At 50.4% G+C, this 13,664-nt stretch overlaps 1 protein-coding gene across 1 annotated transcript in view; it reads right to left on the bottom strand.

Annotated features, from left to right (window-relative positions):
* The window catches only part of CPD (carboxypeptidase D), a 34,702-nt gene extending 22,267 nt beyond the window's left edge, over window positions 1–12,435 (bottom strand). The window contains exons 1-2 of the mRNA XM_048823817.2: window positions 11,749–12,435; window positions 6,997–7,244 (exon numbers count right to left, since the gene is read on the bottom strand). Of these exons, the coding sequence (XP_048679774.1) occupies window positions 6,997–7,244; window positions 11,749–12,383 (883 nt within the window). The 5' untranslated portion in view covers window positions 12,384–12,435. The remainder of the gene's footprint in view (window positions 1–6,996; window positions 7,245–11,748) is intronic.
* Window positions 12,436–13,664: the final 1,229 nt, after the last annotated feature.

Here is a 13,664-nt window from a genome sequence, read left to right as displayed (position 1 = left end):
TAGCACTTAACTCTACTTAGTAGAGCACAAAACATTAGCTAGCCTAGCTGTTATAGAGCCAAGAGCATAGACACCATGCTAATTAATCCTCACAACACCGAGATGAGCTCTTACAGCAGGATAAGACGAGGGGAAAAGTTACATGCCTTGAAGGACCATTGTCAGATCAAAGATGACCCAAAGTTTAGATGGTTAATAAGAGCTTTCACAAGAGGAGACCAATATGGAAATATTTCCAGAAGTCTCTTATTTAAGCAAATGGAAATGTAACGAGTTAACATTCTGCCGCAGCGTTAACAGAACTACAGCAGCCCTGTTATGAGAACCCAAGCCTGAAACTCAACAGAAACAAGTGAACCGCGTGGTGCTTCTCCAGCTGGGCAGACAGACCTGGAAGAATTATATAGATCTTCGTTGAAGGGTTCAGCTGTTTGTTTTTTAAGAGCGACTCAGACATCAGCTCTTAGAAGAAGGAAAAATAAAGTAAAGAAGGTCAGCGTTGATCATCTACCTTCAGGCTCAGAAGCCACCCACAGCAGTCTGCTTCCTTGAGCAAATGCCATGTGGAGTAAAACAATGCTTGGCCAGTTGTTAACCATCTGTTCATAGCAGGAAGTTATGAATTTGAGACATCAAGACATAAAAAGCGTACCCAGTGCTTCATCTGCCATTCATGGGAGTTTGAGACAAATGCTCAACCAAAATAGAGCGGCAGACTAAAGTAGGTCTTAAACACATCACTTCTTGCAAAACTGACTCACAAAGCAGTCCACTGCATGCTATGGAATTTTAATTGTGTTAGCTACACATTCACACAGCCCTTTACCAAAGCAGACAGGTTACATCTGCAGTGTAGGGAACTGAGAATCACATGCAGAAAAACACACAGCTCCACAAAGGATTCAGAGGTTTGCAGAGAGCCCGAGCATTGCTTCGCCAAGCATTTAAAAGACATCTGTGACTAGGGGTGTCAGACGACACCACACAGCAGAGCACAAAGAACAAAGCAACAAGTGTCAGAAATTAAGACAGAACGTACTTTCATTCTGTGGAGCTGGTTTAATCTGTTTTGGGATAATTAGGGCTCTATGAAATCCGTGTTAACGAAAACACGGGCAGAACCCAAACACCACTACGAAATCCATGCTCTCGCCAGCACTAGGACTGTAGCAGCAGGTGGGCAGGGCTGGCTGTGGATGCAGCTGTGGAAGTAACAGCCTAGAGGGTATGGGTGGTGGAGGGGGCTAGGGCCACAGGGAGGGAGTGCAGGGGCTAGGGAAGAAGGGCCAACGTCTGGGATTTAAGGGTAGTTTCTGAGAACTCCATTCCTTACTGTGTCAATTGCATGTCAGGAGTCGCAGCTGAGCAGGGGCACCTCCCCTTTGCACCACAGTGGAATGCAAACAGGAAAATGAACCAGTGTTCCTTGCTCTTGCTAGAGGAACTGGAAGCACTTAGTTGTGGTCTGAGAAGTTGCTGCAGGGCTGTCTGAGGAGTTGGACCAGCGGTTCCCCCCCACACACACACACACACACTCACGTTTCCCTGGTCCTGTCAGCAGCAGGAGAGCTGACCCCCCTGCCAGGCCTGGCACCCAGCTGCCACCAGCACCGCCCCAGGATGAGTGTGGCACTTAAAGTGGGTTAATAGCTCCTCAGTACCCAAATGATAGGATGAGACCCAGGAAAGAACAGGTTCTGGCTAGCCTTGGCGCAGAGAAGAGACCTGTTGAGTGCTCATCTCCTTAAGTGTCCCGGCCTCCACCTCAGGCAAGAATCCCACCAGCAGACCTGCTGTGATAAGGGGATAAGCACAAGCACTGCAGAACTCAACCCCCCTCCTTCCAAAATCTGTGCACACATGCCACTGTGCTCTTATTCCCATCCCCTGCCAAACTACACAACAGGTGGGTGGCTGTGGGAATTGAGCCATGGACTAGCCTACTAGTATTATGAATACCATCAACGTATTCTGTCTGCAAGGAGGAAAACCCTTCAGTCCAGCCTCTTTAGCAAAATCTAAAGTCACTGGAAAGCTTGCTGGGCCAATATATTTAGCCTAAGAAGCTGTACCATATGCCCCTAAGGATGCCATAATGAGTATGTCCTCTTCCCATGAAGAACAAACTGTCCCTTTTGCTTTGCAGGGCACAGATGGCACAGAATAAGATAAAGGGTGATTAAACAGAGATGCAAGTCACTTCCTTCTGATCAGAGAACCAATTGCTCACTCCCACCTCAGGCTGAGCGCTGTTGGCAGCAACACCAAGCAGGCAGAGGAATGTTTTGATCGATTAGTCAGCAATCAAAACGGGCGGGCAGGGTGGGGTGGGGTGGGGAGAGAATTCCAGCTGCTAGGCATTAGCTACAGAACCTCACACTGCGCAAGAGCATATTCCCTTAGATGAAGGGACTTCAGGAGGTGAAAGAGGCTTTGAAGGCTGAACTTGCCTCTCGATCTTGGGTAAAGGGATGGGGACCACATCACATCCTCAGCTTAACTTCAGTAACCAGAGAGATAAAGAAGCAAATAATCAAGCAATCAATTTGCAAAACACCTAGAAGATACAGAAAGAAAAGGAGTACTTGTGGCACCTTAGAGACTAACGAATTTATTTGAGCATGAGCTTTCGTGAGCTACAGCTCACTTCATCAGCTGTAGCTCACGAAAGCTCATGCTCAAATAAATTCGTTAGTCTCTAAGGTGCCACAAGTACTCCTTTTCTTTTTGCGAATACAGACTAACACGGCTGTTCCTCTGAAACCTAGAAGATACAGAGGTGATAAGTAACAGTCAACACAGATTTGCCAAGAACAAATCCTGTCAAACCAAAGGGGGGAGGGGGGGGAGTGGTAGACGAGGTATATCTTGACTTTAGTAAGGCTTTTGATACAGTCTCACATGACCTTCTCATAAACAAACAAGGGAAATGCAACCTAGATGGAGCTCCTATTAGGTGGCTGCATAACTGGCTGGAAAACTGTTTCCCAGAGAGTAGTTATCAGTCACGCTGGAAGGACATAATGAGTGGGGTCCCGCAGGGATCAGTTCTGGGTCCAGTTCTGGCCAATATCTTCATCACTTATTTAGATAATGGCATAGAGAGTACACTTATAAAGTTTGCAGACGATACCAAGATGGGAGGGGTTGCAAGTGCTTTGGACGATAGGATTATCATTCAAAACGATCTGGACAAATGAGAGAAGGGGTCTGCAGTAAACAGAATGAAATTCAATAAGGACAAATGCAAAGTATTCCACTTAGGAAGGAACAATCAGTGGCACACATACAAAATGGAAAATGACTGCCAAGGAAGGAGTACTGTGGAAAGGGATCTGGGGGTCATAGTGGATCACAACCTAAATGAGTCAGAGCAACGCTGTTGCCCCAGAAAGGGGGGGGGGGGGAAGAAGAGAGAAGCGACCATCATTCTGCGATATACTAGCAGGAGCGTTGTAAGCCAGACATGAGAAATAATTCTTCGACTCTACTCCATGCTGTAGATGGAAAGATAAGTGTCACCAAAAACATCTACAGAGTGAAACACATGCATGTGAATCCACTCAATTAACATGGCTCCTCATGAGTCAGACTCTATATTATTATTTTAACACAGCAAGCATGCACATCTCAAATATAAGAATTTCCAAAAGGGCTATTACGTCATTTCCCTTTTTAAACCCGAGAGACGCCAAGGGATCCCATCTCCAGTAACAGCACACCAACTCCCCAGTGCTCCCAGTCCAACACTGAGCTACAGAATGCTCCATGTGACAATTCCACTGCCCCACCAGCCACCCAGCTGAGATTAAGAAGAACTATGCTGTGTGCAGGGGAGTTAAAAAACAGAAGAGTACCTGAGCATGGAACAGAGATAGTCTCAACATGTCTCCAAGTCTGAGCCTGTGCTAATCTAAGGAGTTGGAGAGCAGAAGCAAAGTTCAGCAGTGGCTCGGAGGACTACATTTGCTATGGATACTTGACCTTCAGGATTACTCCTATGGCCCTGCACATGCCACCTTAGTTCAACACCACATACACCCACACACACACTTGTTTGCAAACTCAGAAATGAGGGCCAACAGGATCTGGCCACAGCCCAAGCTTTGACCAGTGACTCCAAGTCCAGGGCAATGAATCCCACAGCAGTCTACCTTCCGGCATGTTTGATTACACAAGATAAGATACAGCAGGAAAAAATGTGCCTGTTGAAAAATTATGTCCCTTCCTCCCCTTGCCCCTCACATGGGCTCTGAGTCATTTAAAACCTGGCCTCTTCCCTGGCACATTTTAATCTGCAGGCTGTAGCATACACATGGTCACAAACCTTTAGCAGTCCTGCTGCAGGTACTGCACATTAGCGGAGATTAGAATAAGGCCCACTTTGGAAAATTTACCCATAATCCTCCCCAAGGGGTACCAGAATCCGAGTGTCTTCACTTCATAGCACTTCTAAATTCTGAACACATTAACAAGTAGCTCCAGAGCCCAGTATGAGCCTCGGAGATCCCTGGCACAGAGCTGAAGAGTCAGATGACCTTTAATATTTGTATTCTGGGCAATTTCAGTAAATGCTGCACACAGCTGGCTTCCCTCCCCTCTGCCTGCCCTTCATCCAACACCACCCATAAATGTTAATGCATTGAAAATCAGAAGGAACCCACCAACTGTACACATCATCACAATCAGTCCTTGCTGGAAGCCTCAAGCTCCCATATTCCCTTCCCATCTCTCAGCCTCTTTGGGTCACGTCTCAGTCCCTGCCCTGATATTATAACTGACTTTATTGGTTGCAAAAGCACCACGTGTGCATGGCACCTTTAAATAGCAATTACTAGGACTCAAACAATGAGACAAACAGCACATGTGCATTTAAAGGCTCCTGGATTGCCAAGTCTAGGGGTTGGTGCAAACACAAGGTTTACAAGTCACTAGCCAAGCCTTCTTGTGTGTGCTGTGAATTCTATTTTGCTTAATTTCCCCCACAGTCACTGCCTCTAAGTCATGTAAAAGCAAGTCTGCAGGGCTGGAGAATACCTGAATTGGAGTTTACGGTTCCCCATTGCCGAGGGGCTTGTTTTCACAGTGAAGCTGGAAACCTCTAGAAGTCTCTGTACTCGACAGATTTCAAACCCCACTGACGCTCATGCCTTCCTTCTGTCACTGCCTCAGTGAGGCGCACGTATACAAACCTCTTCAGCCAGGGTCTGAGGCAGCGGTTACTTAAAAGGCCCAGGATGCTGATGCAGAAGCCATCAAGAACATGCTTATAAATCCTGGCGTTTGCGCTTGGCTAGTTGTACACCAGAGAGCCAGGATCAGACTTCGAAGTTACAAGGCTGTCTGCAAGTGCTTACCCACTACTGCCACCAAACCTCAGGATTAGGAGGACATGGAGGTTGAGAACACCAACAGTAGATGTTCCTCCACAGCAAACTTATTTCAGACACACAAAATGTTTAGCTATGGATCAATTTGTTCATGACAAGGTCTGAAAACATTCCTGCTGACTGGCTTAGATGGTTTATACAACTGCCAATAGAGTAAGGTAGCGCCAGGATATCCTGGTTCTATCTAAAGCAGAATCATGAGGTTCCTTCCGCAATCCTTCTCTTGTTCTGATTCCCTGTACAAACACAATGAACCTTGTTGAGCCAGGAAACATACAGCCTGTCCCACTTAGGTGTGCTCAGCAGACAGGAGCAGGAAGCAGCTATTAAGAAAACACCATAAAACTATTTGGACAGTGAAATCCCCAGCAATGAATCAGCTATAATGTGGAAATAGCTCTAGACCTTTTTTCCCCCCTCTACAAGCATATTGGTGCTACAGGCCAGTATTTGAATTCTGTCCCAAGAAGTGTGAACATGAGGTTTACACACGAGTCATTCAGCTCCTAAACCCAGACTTCAGATAAACATCTTTTAGGAATTACTGCTCAATAAAATGTCAAGCCTTCACTAGGGCTTTCTAATTCTGCCACTTACTTACAGCTCACTCCATAGCCCCCTCAGCTTCAGAGTGGGGAAAGACTGGAGTGTAGCTGGTTACAGAACTGTGCTACACTCGCGCCACATTTCTATTTTGTCCTCCATGATAAGAAACCCCACCCTTTCTGGCAAGTCTATGTTTACATAATAGCCTCTGCCGGGAGCTAAGACGAGAGCAAACTCAGGATGTAGTAGTAATGATTAATATTTCTACTAGCACATGGGACTTTTCAGAAATAACATGCCATCACATGTCGGTAGGACTGGTATGATAATTTGTGGGAGACAAGTACCCATCAATGAGAGCAGTTACTCTTCAATATGGCTGAGTCATGCCATTTCCCCTCCAAAGAAGAGGGCATGGGGAAGTTAAGCTAAGCTGAGGTTAAGAAATGGGCTGTTTAAAACATCAGAACCAAAGTGTCTCTAAGTTACCAGTGCAGTAAGACCACCCATTATCAGACATCCCAGACTTCACTGAAGAGAACGTTCAATGGAACATAAGAGACTAAAGAGAATCAGACCGTGAATTGCACTGACCATACAAATAACTTTGTTCAGACCAATGACTAGTGATCTACTAATTAATGGTTTCCACCCCTAGACAGTTTAAGTGGGGATTTTCAAATAAACTCAAGGAGTTTGTATGCCCGGTTCCCCACTATAAATGATGGGAGCTGGCTGTACAGTTACCCTAAGCATATTTGAAAACACATAATAGACTTTAACCGTCTATACCAGGTTCCCAAATTGTGATCCACCGAGCACTTGCACGTGACCCATGGCACCATTTTGCTTTGTTTACAGTTGCATTAAAAGCTAAAAATATATTCCTTTCTTACCATTACTTTTCAACTGCAGCAGTTGCCACAGATGTTTTGACAGCTAATGGGAACTAAGATGGCCCATGAAAACAGAAGGAGAGGGGAGGTGACACGTGCCATCAAGATGGGATCCAGACTAAGAGCTGTAGAACCCTGCTACGCAATATACTGAAATAACTCACCTTCTACATCATACCAATGAGCTCCATTAGTGATGCCATCCTTGAATGTCTCAAATTGCTCCCCCGGGCAGTTTGGGATGCCAGTTTTCATTATCGGGTGATTAGAAGCGTAGGCTTTTGCCAGGTATTTAAACACTTCATCATCAGCTGATTTGCTATAGATTCCTCTGGACTGGTGCATGGGAGAGTCATCATAGGGATAGCTCGCAACCACAGAGCCCCCGTGCAGGTTCCCAGAGAGCACAAACCTGGTTTTCAAAAAAAAAAACCACAACAACAAAAAACACGCTTATTAGACAGAGCACACTAGGGCAGAGGTAACTGCCAGAACCCGCCACCCGGATTAATATAGCTCCTTCTGGCCCAAAGAACTTCAATGAGGACATTCTGAAATCCACACTCCTGGGAAGGAAAGTCACAGCTCTTTCAAACTGCATGGCTTTTTGGGACAGTAAGTGAACAGCTCTGTATCCAATTAGCGCTGCATAGCGAGAAGACTTATTAGAGCTTTGCTAATTGTATCAAGGCTATGCTATATCTGAGACACATACTCAGCCTATACTAGATAGGCTCCAACAGTATCTGGGGGTGGCCTTTGTCAGAGACAGGATAGGGAACTAAATGGATCTCAGGTCCAATCTAGCTTGGCAATTCACATGTTCTTAAGGCTTTGGTTAGCAAGTGCTCTTGCTGGGCTAAGGTGTCCCAGCTTCTCTAAGTCATGTTCACACAGGCACACTTTGCTTTGAAATATTCTATTTTGTTTTACAGAAACCAATGGGGTGGGGGAAAGAGAATGTTGTTAATCTGAAAAGGAGTTTATTTACTCCTAGCTTGTGGTTTGTCATACCAGCAGCTTCCTTTGAGGTTCAGCTCAGACTCTCAGGACTGCAGTCTGTTGCTAGAATGGCAAATGAGGCAACATTCAAAGCAGGATTACTTCAAAGCAACATGCACATTGATATTCTCAAGATGCTGAAAGAAAAGGCTTCCCTCTCTTCAGCTGCCTAGGCATTGATGCATCACCATGGCAGCTACTGTCTTTACAGCTTACAAAAAGCAGCCATTAGACCATTGTGTATCTTGCTCTGATAGGAACTTTGAGCACGTCCACTTATACTGAAAAAAATTCAGCTCCTCATGCAAAGTTCAGCAACAGACAGCCCTGTAAAAAGGTTCTGAACAGAACCTGAATGGGATGGCATCTGAGAAGCCAAAAGAATTTTGCAATATAACCTCAGGGCTCCATTCAATTTAAACTGAGACTCTCAACTGAGTGTAACATCTAGTGTTACAGGAGATGCAACACATTTCTTGTCCCCCCCCCCAAGACACAAAAATGCAGAGTCAAGCAAATCATCACAGGCAACTGCGATTTAGCTGTCCACATGGACATCAGATACAGACAGCTTTTTTAAAGCTTTGAAGAAGGTTTGAGTTGAGATGTATTCCAGGGTTTACTTGCACAATTAAGAGGCTTGTGTTGCAGTAAGGAACGGTCAGGTAAATACCAGTGTCAAATTCTAAGGCAAGTCTGAAAGCTTAAAAGCACAGCAGGCCCCATGTCTCATTGTCCCTTAGCCTAGTCCAGGGGTCTCAAACACACGGCCCGCGGGGTTATTTTCTGCAGCCTGCCAGCTCCCCGCACTCCCCAGCATCTGTGTGTTGCCCTGGCCGCTCCTCTAGGTATCTCCCCTGAAGCTCCCATCGGCCGCAGTTCCCGTTCCCGGCCAATGGGAGCTTCGGGGGAGATACCTGGAGGCACAGCCAGGACAACACACAGACCCTTGTGCCTCTCCCCCTCCCCCAAGTCCTGGCCACTTCCCAGAGCAGCACAGGGGTAGAGCAGGCAGGCAGGGAGCCTGCCCTGCCCCCGGTGCGTGCCAGGCTGGACCCGCCCCCCCCAACCCCTCCTGCACCCTGACCCCCTGCCCTCAGCTGGCATCCCGACCCCCTGCCCTGAGCCCCCTGATGCACCCCGCACCCCTCCTGCACCCAACCCCCTGCCCTGAGCCCCCTGCACCCCCAGGGGGCTGGGAGGGGGCAGAGTTGGGGTGGGGATTTCTGTAGAAGGGGTTGGAATGGGGGCAGGGAAGGGGTGGGAAGAGGTGGGACGGGGCGGGGCCTCGTGGAAGGGGTGGAGTGGGGGTGGGCCAGGGCAGCAGGTGGGGGGGGGTCAGTGGTGCAGCCCTCGGGCCAATGTACTAGTCCTCATGTGGCCCTCGTGGTCATTTGAGTTTGAGACCCCTGGCCTCGTCACAGGCAGCTGCAAAGGTCTCAATACATCTGATACTCTAAGTGCCCCTGCATTTTTAAGAAGCTTTGTTCTCATTTGATATAATATTGTAGAAAAGCTTCAGCTTGTTCCCTTGCCATTCAGCCTACGTGTATTTGGGTTATTAAGCAGAGTTGACATGACCAAAGCCTTGGCTTTTTTTTAAAAAAAAACAAGCTAAAGGATGCAAGCAAGGATAAAGCTATTACCAGCAGGACAGTGGGGTGGGAGGAGGTATTGTTTCATATTCTCTGTGTGTATATAAAGTCTGCTGCAGTTTCCACGGTATACATCTGATGAAGTGAGCTGTAGCTCACGAAAGCTCATGCTCAAATAAATTGGTTAGTCTCTAAGGTGCCACAAGAACTCCTTTTCTTTTTGCGAATACAGACTAACACGGCTGTTCCTCTGAAATCAGATGAGGTGACTCATCTAATAAGACAGGGAACATTACATCCATTAGGAATCTTTAAACAAATGGTTTTGTTTACTGACTAATTTTTGTATGAGTGATGAAGTTAGCACAGTATCGTTACAGCCGCGAGCCAGAGGAGATCATCATGTGTTGTATTTTTCCTGCACAGATCTGACAAAGTAGCTTTTTTGTCAGCAGTGGTTGCCAAAATACACTTTAAAATTTATTTTTAAACTACTACTGTTTGAAACCCAGAGGATTTTCCCCACTAGATAATTTTGAGCCAGAGCAAATTTGGGGCTTAGTTTCATTTTGTGCTGCAGCACATCAATACACCAGCGCTGACAGTAAAGTTCAGCCAGTAAGCAAGTGTGGACAATGCAATCAAGAATCCTGAGGAACAGGGTTGAATCAACAACTCGACCACTAACTCCTCTTACAGCTATAATACTGGATCTTTACTGGCACCTCCTGATCCCGACACATGAAGTCTGTTAAAATTTAACAAAAACTAGGGAGAAAAACTTGAGTTTCCGCACTCCCTTATGTAAATGTTACATGCTGATGCTTATCACAGTTGCTATTGTGTTTCTGCTGACCAGCTTAGCCAAAATAACCAAGGAGTACTAACAGAGGTTTTTTCAAGAGTCCTTTATTATGGTGAAGTGGTCAATCAGACCTTAATTTCTCTCTCTCTCGGACTTTGAAAATGTATAGAATTTGTTTCGGTCTATCAAATCATGCCTGATCAGAATGTATTTCTCATTAGCAAATACATAGCTGTCATGCTCATTTTCCAGAGACTCGCAACAAAAACCTGTGCACTCCTGTTCCACACACCTTATGCAACGGCATTACATGTTCCACGGTACCGATTCTGTAATTCTCTTCAGATTTATCTTCAAAAAGGTAACAGAATCCTACACAATCTAATCATTATTTTCTTTTACAAATTCATTCAGGAAACTCATAGCAAATGAGACAGTCCCAGAAAAGACAGAACTGGACTTTCATAACCCAATTTAGCTAGCTATCCCCCCTCACAGGCAGCACTACTCCAGACAAATAAGCTTATTGGTGCATTTCCCTTCCTTTGCTCCAAATCAGGAGCCAAAAGGCTAATGCACTATTCTAGGCCCACAAACACTCAACAGAACTACTGACATGCATAAACATTTGCAGGATCAAGACCTACATCTAGAAACATTTAGCAAGAATTCTCTATGCAACAACAGCAAGAAATAATACAGGGAAAATTTATTATGGTGGAGGAAAGGTGGACACTCTGCCTGCCACAGTTCATACCAGACCTCAGTATTTGAGCACCTGTAGGTATTAAGCAACACGTTTGGTTCATGCTGCTAAAGATCAGACAGTTAATCACGAGGAGAGTTAACAACACAGGACCAAAAGCAAAGGTCACCAACGGTCTTAAGGTGAATGAAGCACATCCTGAAAATAAGTTTACCTGTTAACTGAGCACTCATTTAGCTTGCTGTGAAAAAGGAGACGTCAACATGAATAGTTTAAGTTACTGTTGGCCTGTTTGGATTAGCCAGGAAAAACACATTGCTGGCGGTCCCTTAAGTGCAGTTGTCTGTAAAGAAACCAACATGGTTTCTCTGCCAGGTGCACGTGGGCCTTTGTGTAGTTAAACAATAAAATGCCCCACTGTTCCATTCATAACAGGTCTGCTGCACAAGGCAGCACATAAGAAGTCAGAGCCCAGTAGCTAGATGTCCCAGCAGCCTCGGACGACAGCACAAAGGGAGCTAGAGGGGGCTGGTACAATGCAGACAGAATCACAGGAGACTTCAGGGTAAGGAAAATGTATTACAATGCCTTGTCCATTAGCGCCACTACCTACTTCCAGCCCCCACCCCAACATCAACCTCTCTCCCCACAGTTATCCCCATGCAGCCCCTCCCAAAGCCCAGGCAGGACCCACGGGCTGTGAGCCGGAGGTCCTCGCCCCTTGGGCCCAGACCCCTCCTCAGCCAGGCCAAAATTTCACATACAGACAAAGCACCTTCAGCCCGCCCCGGGGCTCCCCCCCACTCACTTGTTGCGCTGCATCCAGGCGATCAGGGCCCGCACCTCGGGCACGGGCTCCAGGTCGGGCGGGGCCGACGCGAACTGGTCGGGGAAGCTGCGGTTCAGGTCCTGGCCGCGGCTGTTCTCCCGGCCGCCCGGGGCCGTCCCGCCGCAGTCGCCCTCGCGGGCCCGCTCGAAGCCGTCGGGGTTGAGGCTGGGCAGCAGGTAGAGGTCGGTGGCGTTGAGGAGGCGGCCGGCCCGGGCGTCCCCGCGGGCCCAGCCCGACACCAGCTCCCGGGCCAGGCGCAGCAGCAGCGGCCGGCCCAGCGGCTCGTCGCCGTGCATGTTCCCCACCAGCTTGACCTGCGGGCGGCCGGGGATCGGGGCCCCGCCCGGGCCCGCCCCCGGCCGCGCGGGCTCCAGCCCGGCCGTCAGGCGCAGCACCCACAGCGGCCGCCCCTCCCCCGACTGCCCGATGCTGAAGAGCCGGGCCAGGCCCGGCGGGGCCCCCTCGGCCAGCGCCCGCAGCGCCGCGCCCAGCTCGGCCGCCCGCAGGTAGCCCGGGGCCGGGGCCTCGCCCGCCGCCGCCTCCGCCTTCTTGATGTGGGCGCCGCCCGCCGGGCCCAGCCCGAGCAGCAGCCACAGCACGAGCCGCCCGGCCATGGGGAGAGACGCGCGGCCACACGCAGGGCCCAGCCGCCGCCGCACCCGCACCGGAGACCTGAGGGAGGGGGCGGGCGGTGGGGCCGGCGGCCAATAGGAGGGCAGGGGCGGGGACAGCTGAGGAGGTGACCAATGGAGGGGCAAGAACGTCTGAGGAGCTGGCCAATGGAAGGGCAGAAACAGGGACCGCGGAGGAGGTGACGAATGGGAGGGCAGGGACTGATGAGGAGTACCAATGGGAAGGCAGAGGCCGGCACGCAGCGGACGGCGGCGGCCAATGAGGGAGGAGAGGACGAGAGAAAGGGGAAAGGCACCAATGGGAAAGGAGGAGACCGGGAAGGGCGGAGCGAACGGAGAGGTAACGTGCCAACGGAGGAGGAGACGACTGGGATGGGCGGGGCGAGAGATGGACCAACGAGGCAGCCTGGGCGGGGTAAGGCGCCAGGCCAGACCAGGTGTCTTTAAAAAAACCGCTGTTGGGAACGTCACCAAGAGGGCGTGGCCAACCTTAAAGGGGCAGTGCCCCTCGCGCGGCGCGGCCCCTCGGGCGGACGCGGGTGTTCGGGACCACGCTCGCGCTCCCCCCGCGGGGGCCGGGCGGGTGAGGCGGCTGCGCCCGGGCGGGATGGGCCCGGCTGAGGGTGCTGGGCGCGGGGCTTGTTCCCCGTCACCGCCCCAGGGAGCCCCCTTCCAGCGCTTCCGAACCGCCCGCCCCGCCCGCCCCCGCGCCCTGTCGGCGGCCTCCCCGAGACCGGCCCGGCTCCGTCCGCTCTGGAGCCGCCCTTCGGGAGCCGCAGGCTGCTCTCGACTCCCGCCTCGCTCGTCTCTTCCGCAGACTCGCCCCCGGCCCCAGGGCCCGCAGCCTGGCCGGGGAAGGCGGGCGCCCCGGCCCCCAGCAGGAGGCTGGCCCCGCTTCCCAGCCGGCGGCGCGCAGCCCCACGGGCCCCGACTCCTGGGGTGCTCCGGGGCTGGGGGGAGCCCTGCACCCACCGGCAGCCAAGCGCCCCGCCCCGGCTCCCGCCCCTCCGCCTCCGCCTCCTCCCCGAGCGCCCGGCGGCCCCGCTTCTCCTCCCAGCACCTGCCGCCGCAAAACAGCTGTTCCGCGGCCCAGCGAGCTGGGGGAGGAGGCGGGGCTGGGGCGGGGATTTGAGGAAGGAGTCCAGTAGGGGCGGGGAGGAGGCGGGGCTGGGGCGGGACTTTGGGGGAAAGGGTTGGCATGGGGGCGGGGCAGGGGCAGGGGCAGGATGGGGTGGAGTTGGGGCGGGTGGGGTCGAGCACCCA

This window comes from Caretta caretta, chromosome 17 (genome assembly GCF_965140235.1).
Source record: "Caretta caretta isolate rCarCar2 chromosome 17, rCarCar1.hap1, whole genome shotgun sequence".
Classification (NCBI taxonomy): Eukaryota; Metazoa; Chordata; order Testudines; family Cheloniidae; genus Caretta; species Caretta caretta.
This window is presented reverse-complemented; position numbering and strand designations above follow the sequence as displayed.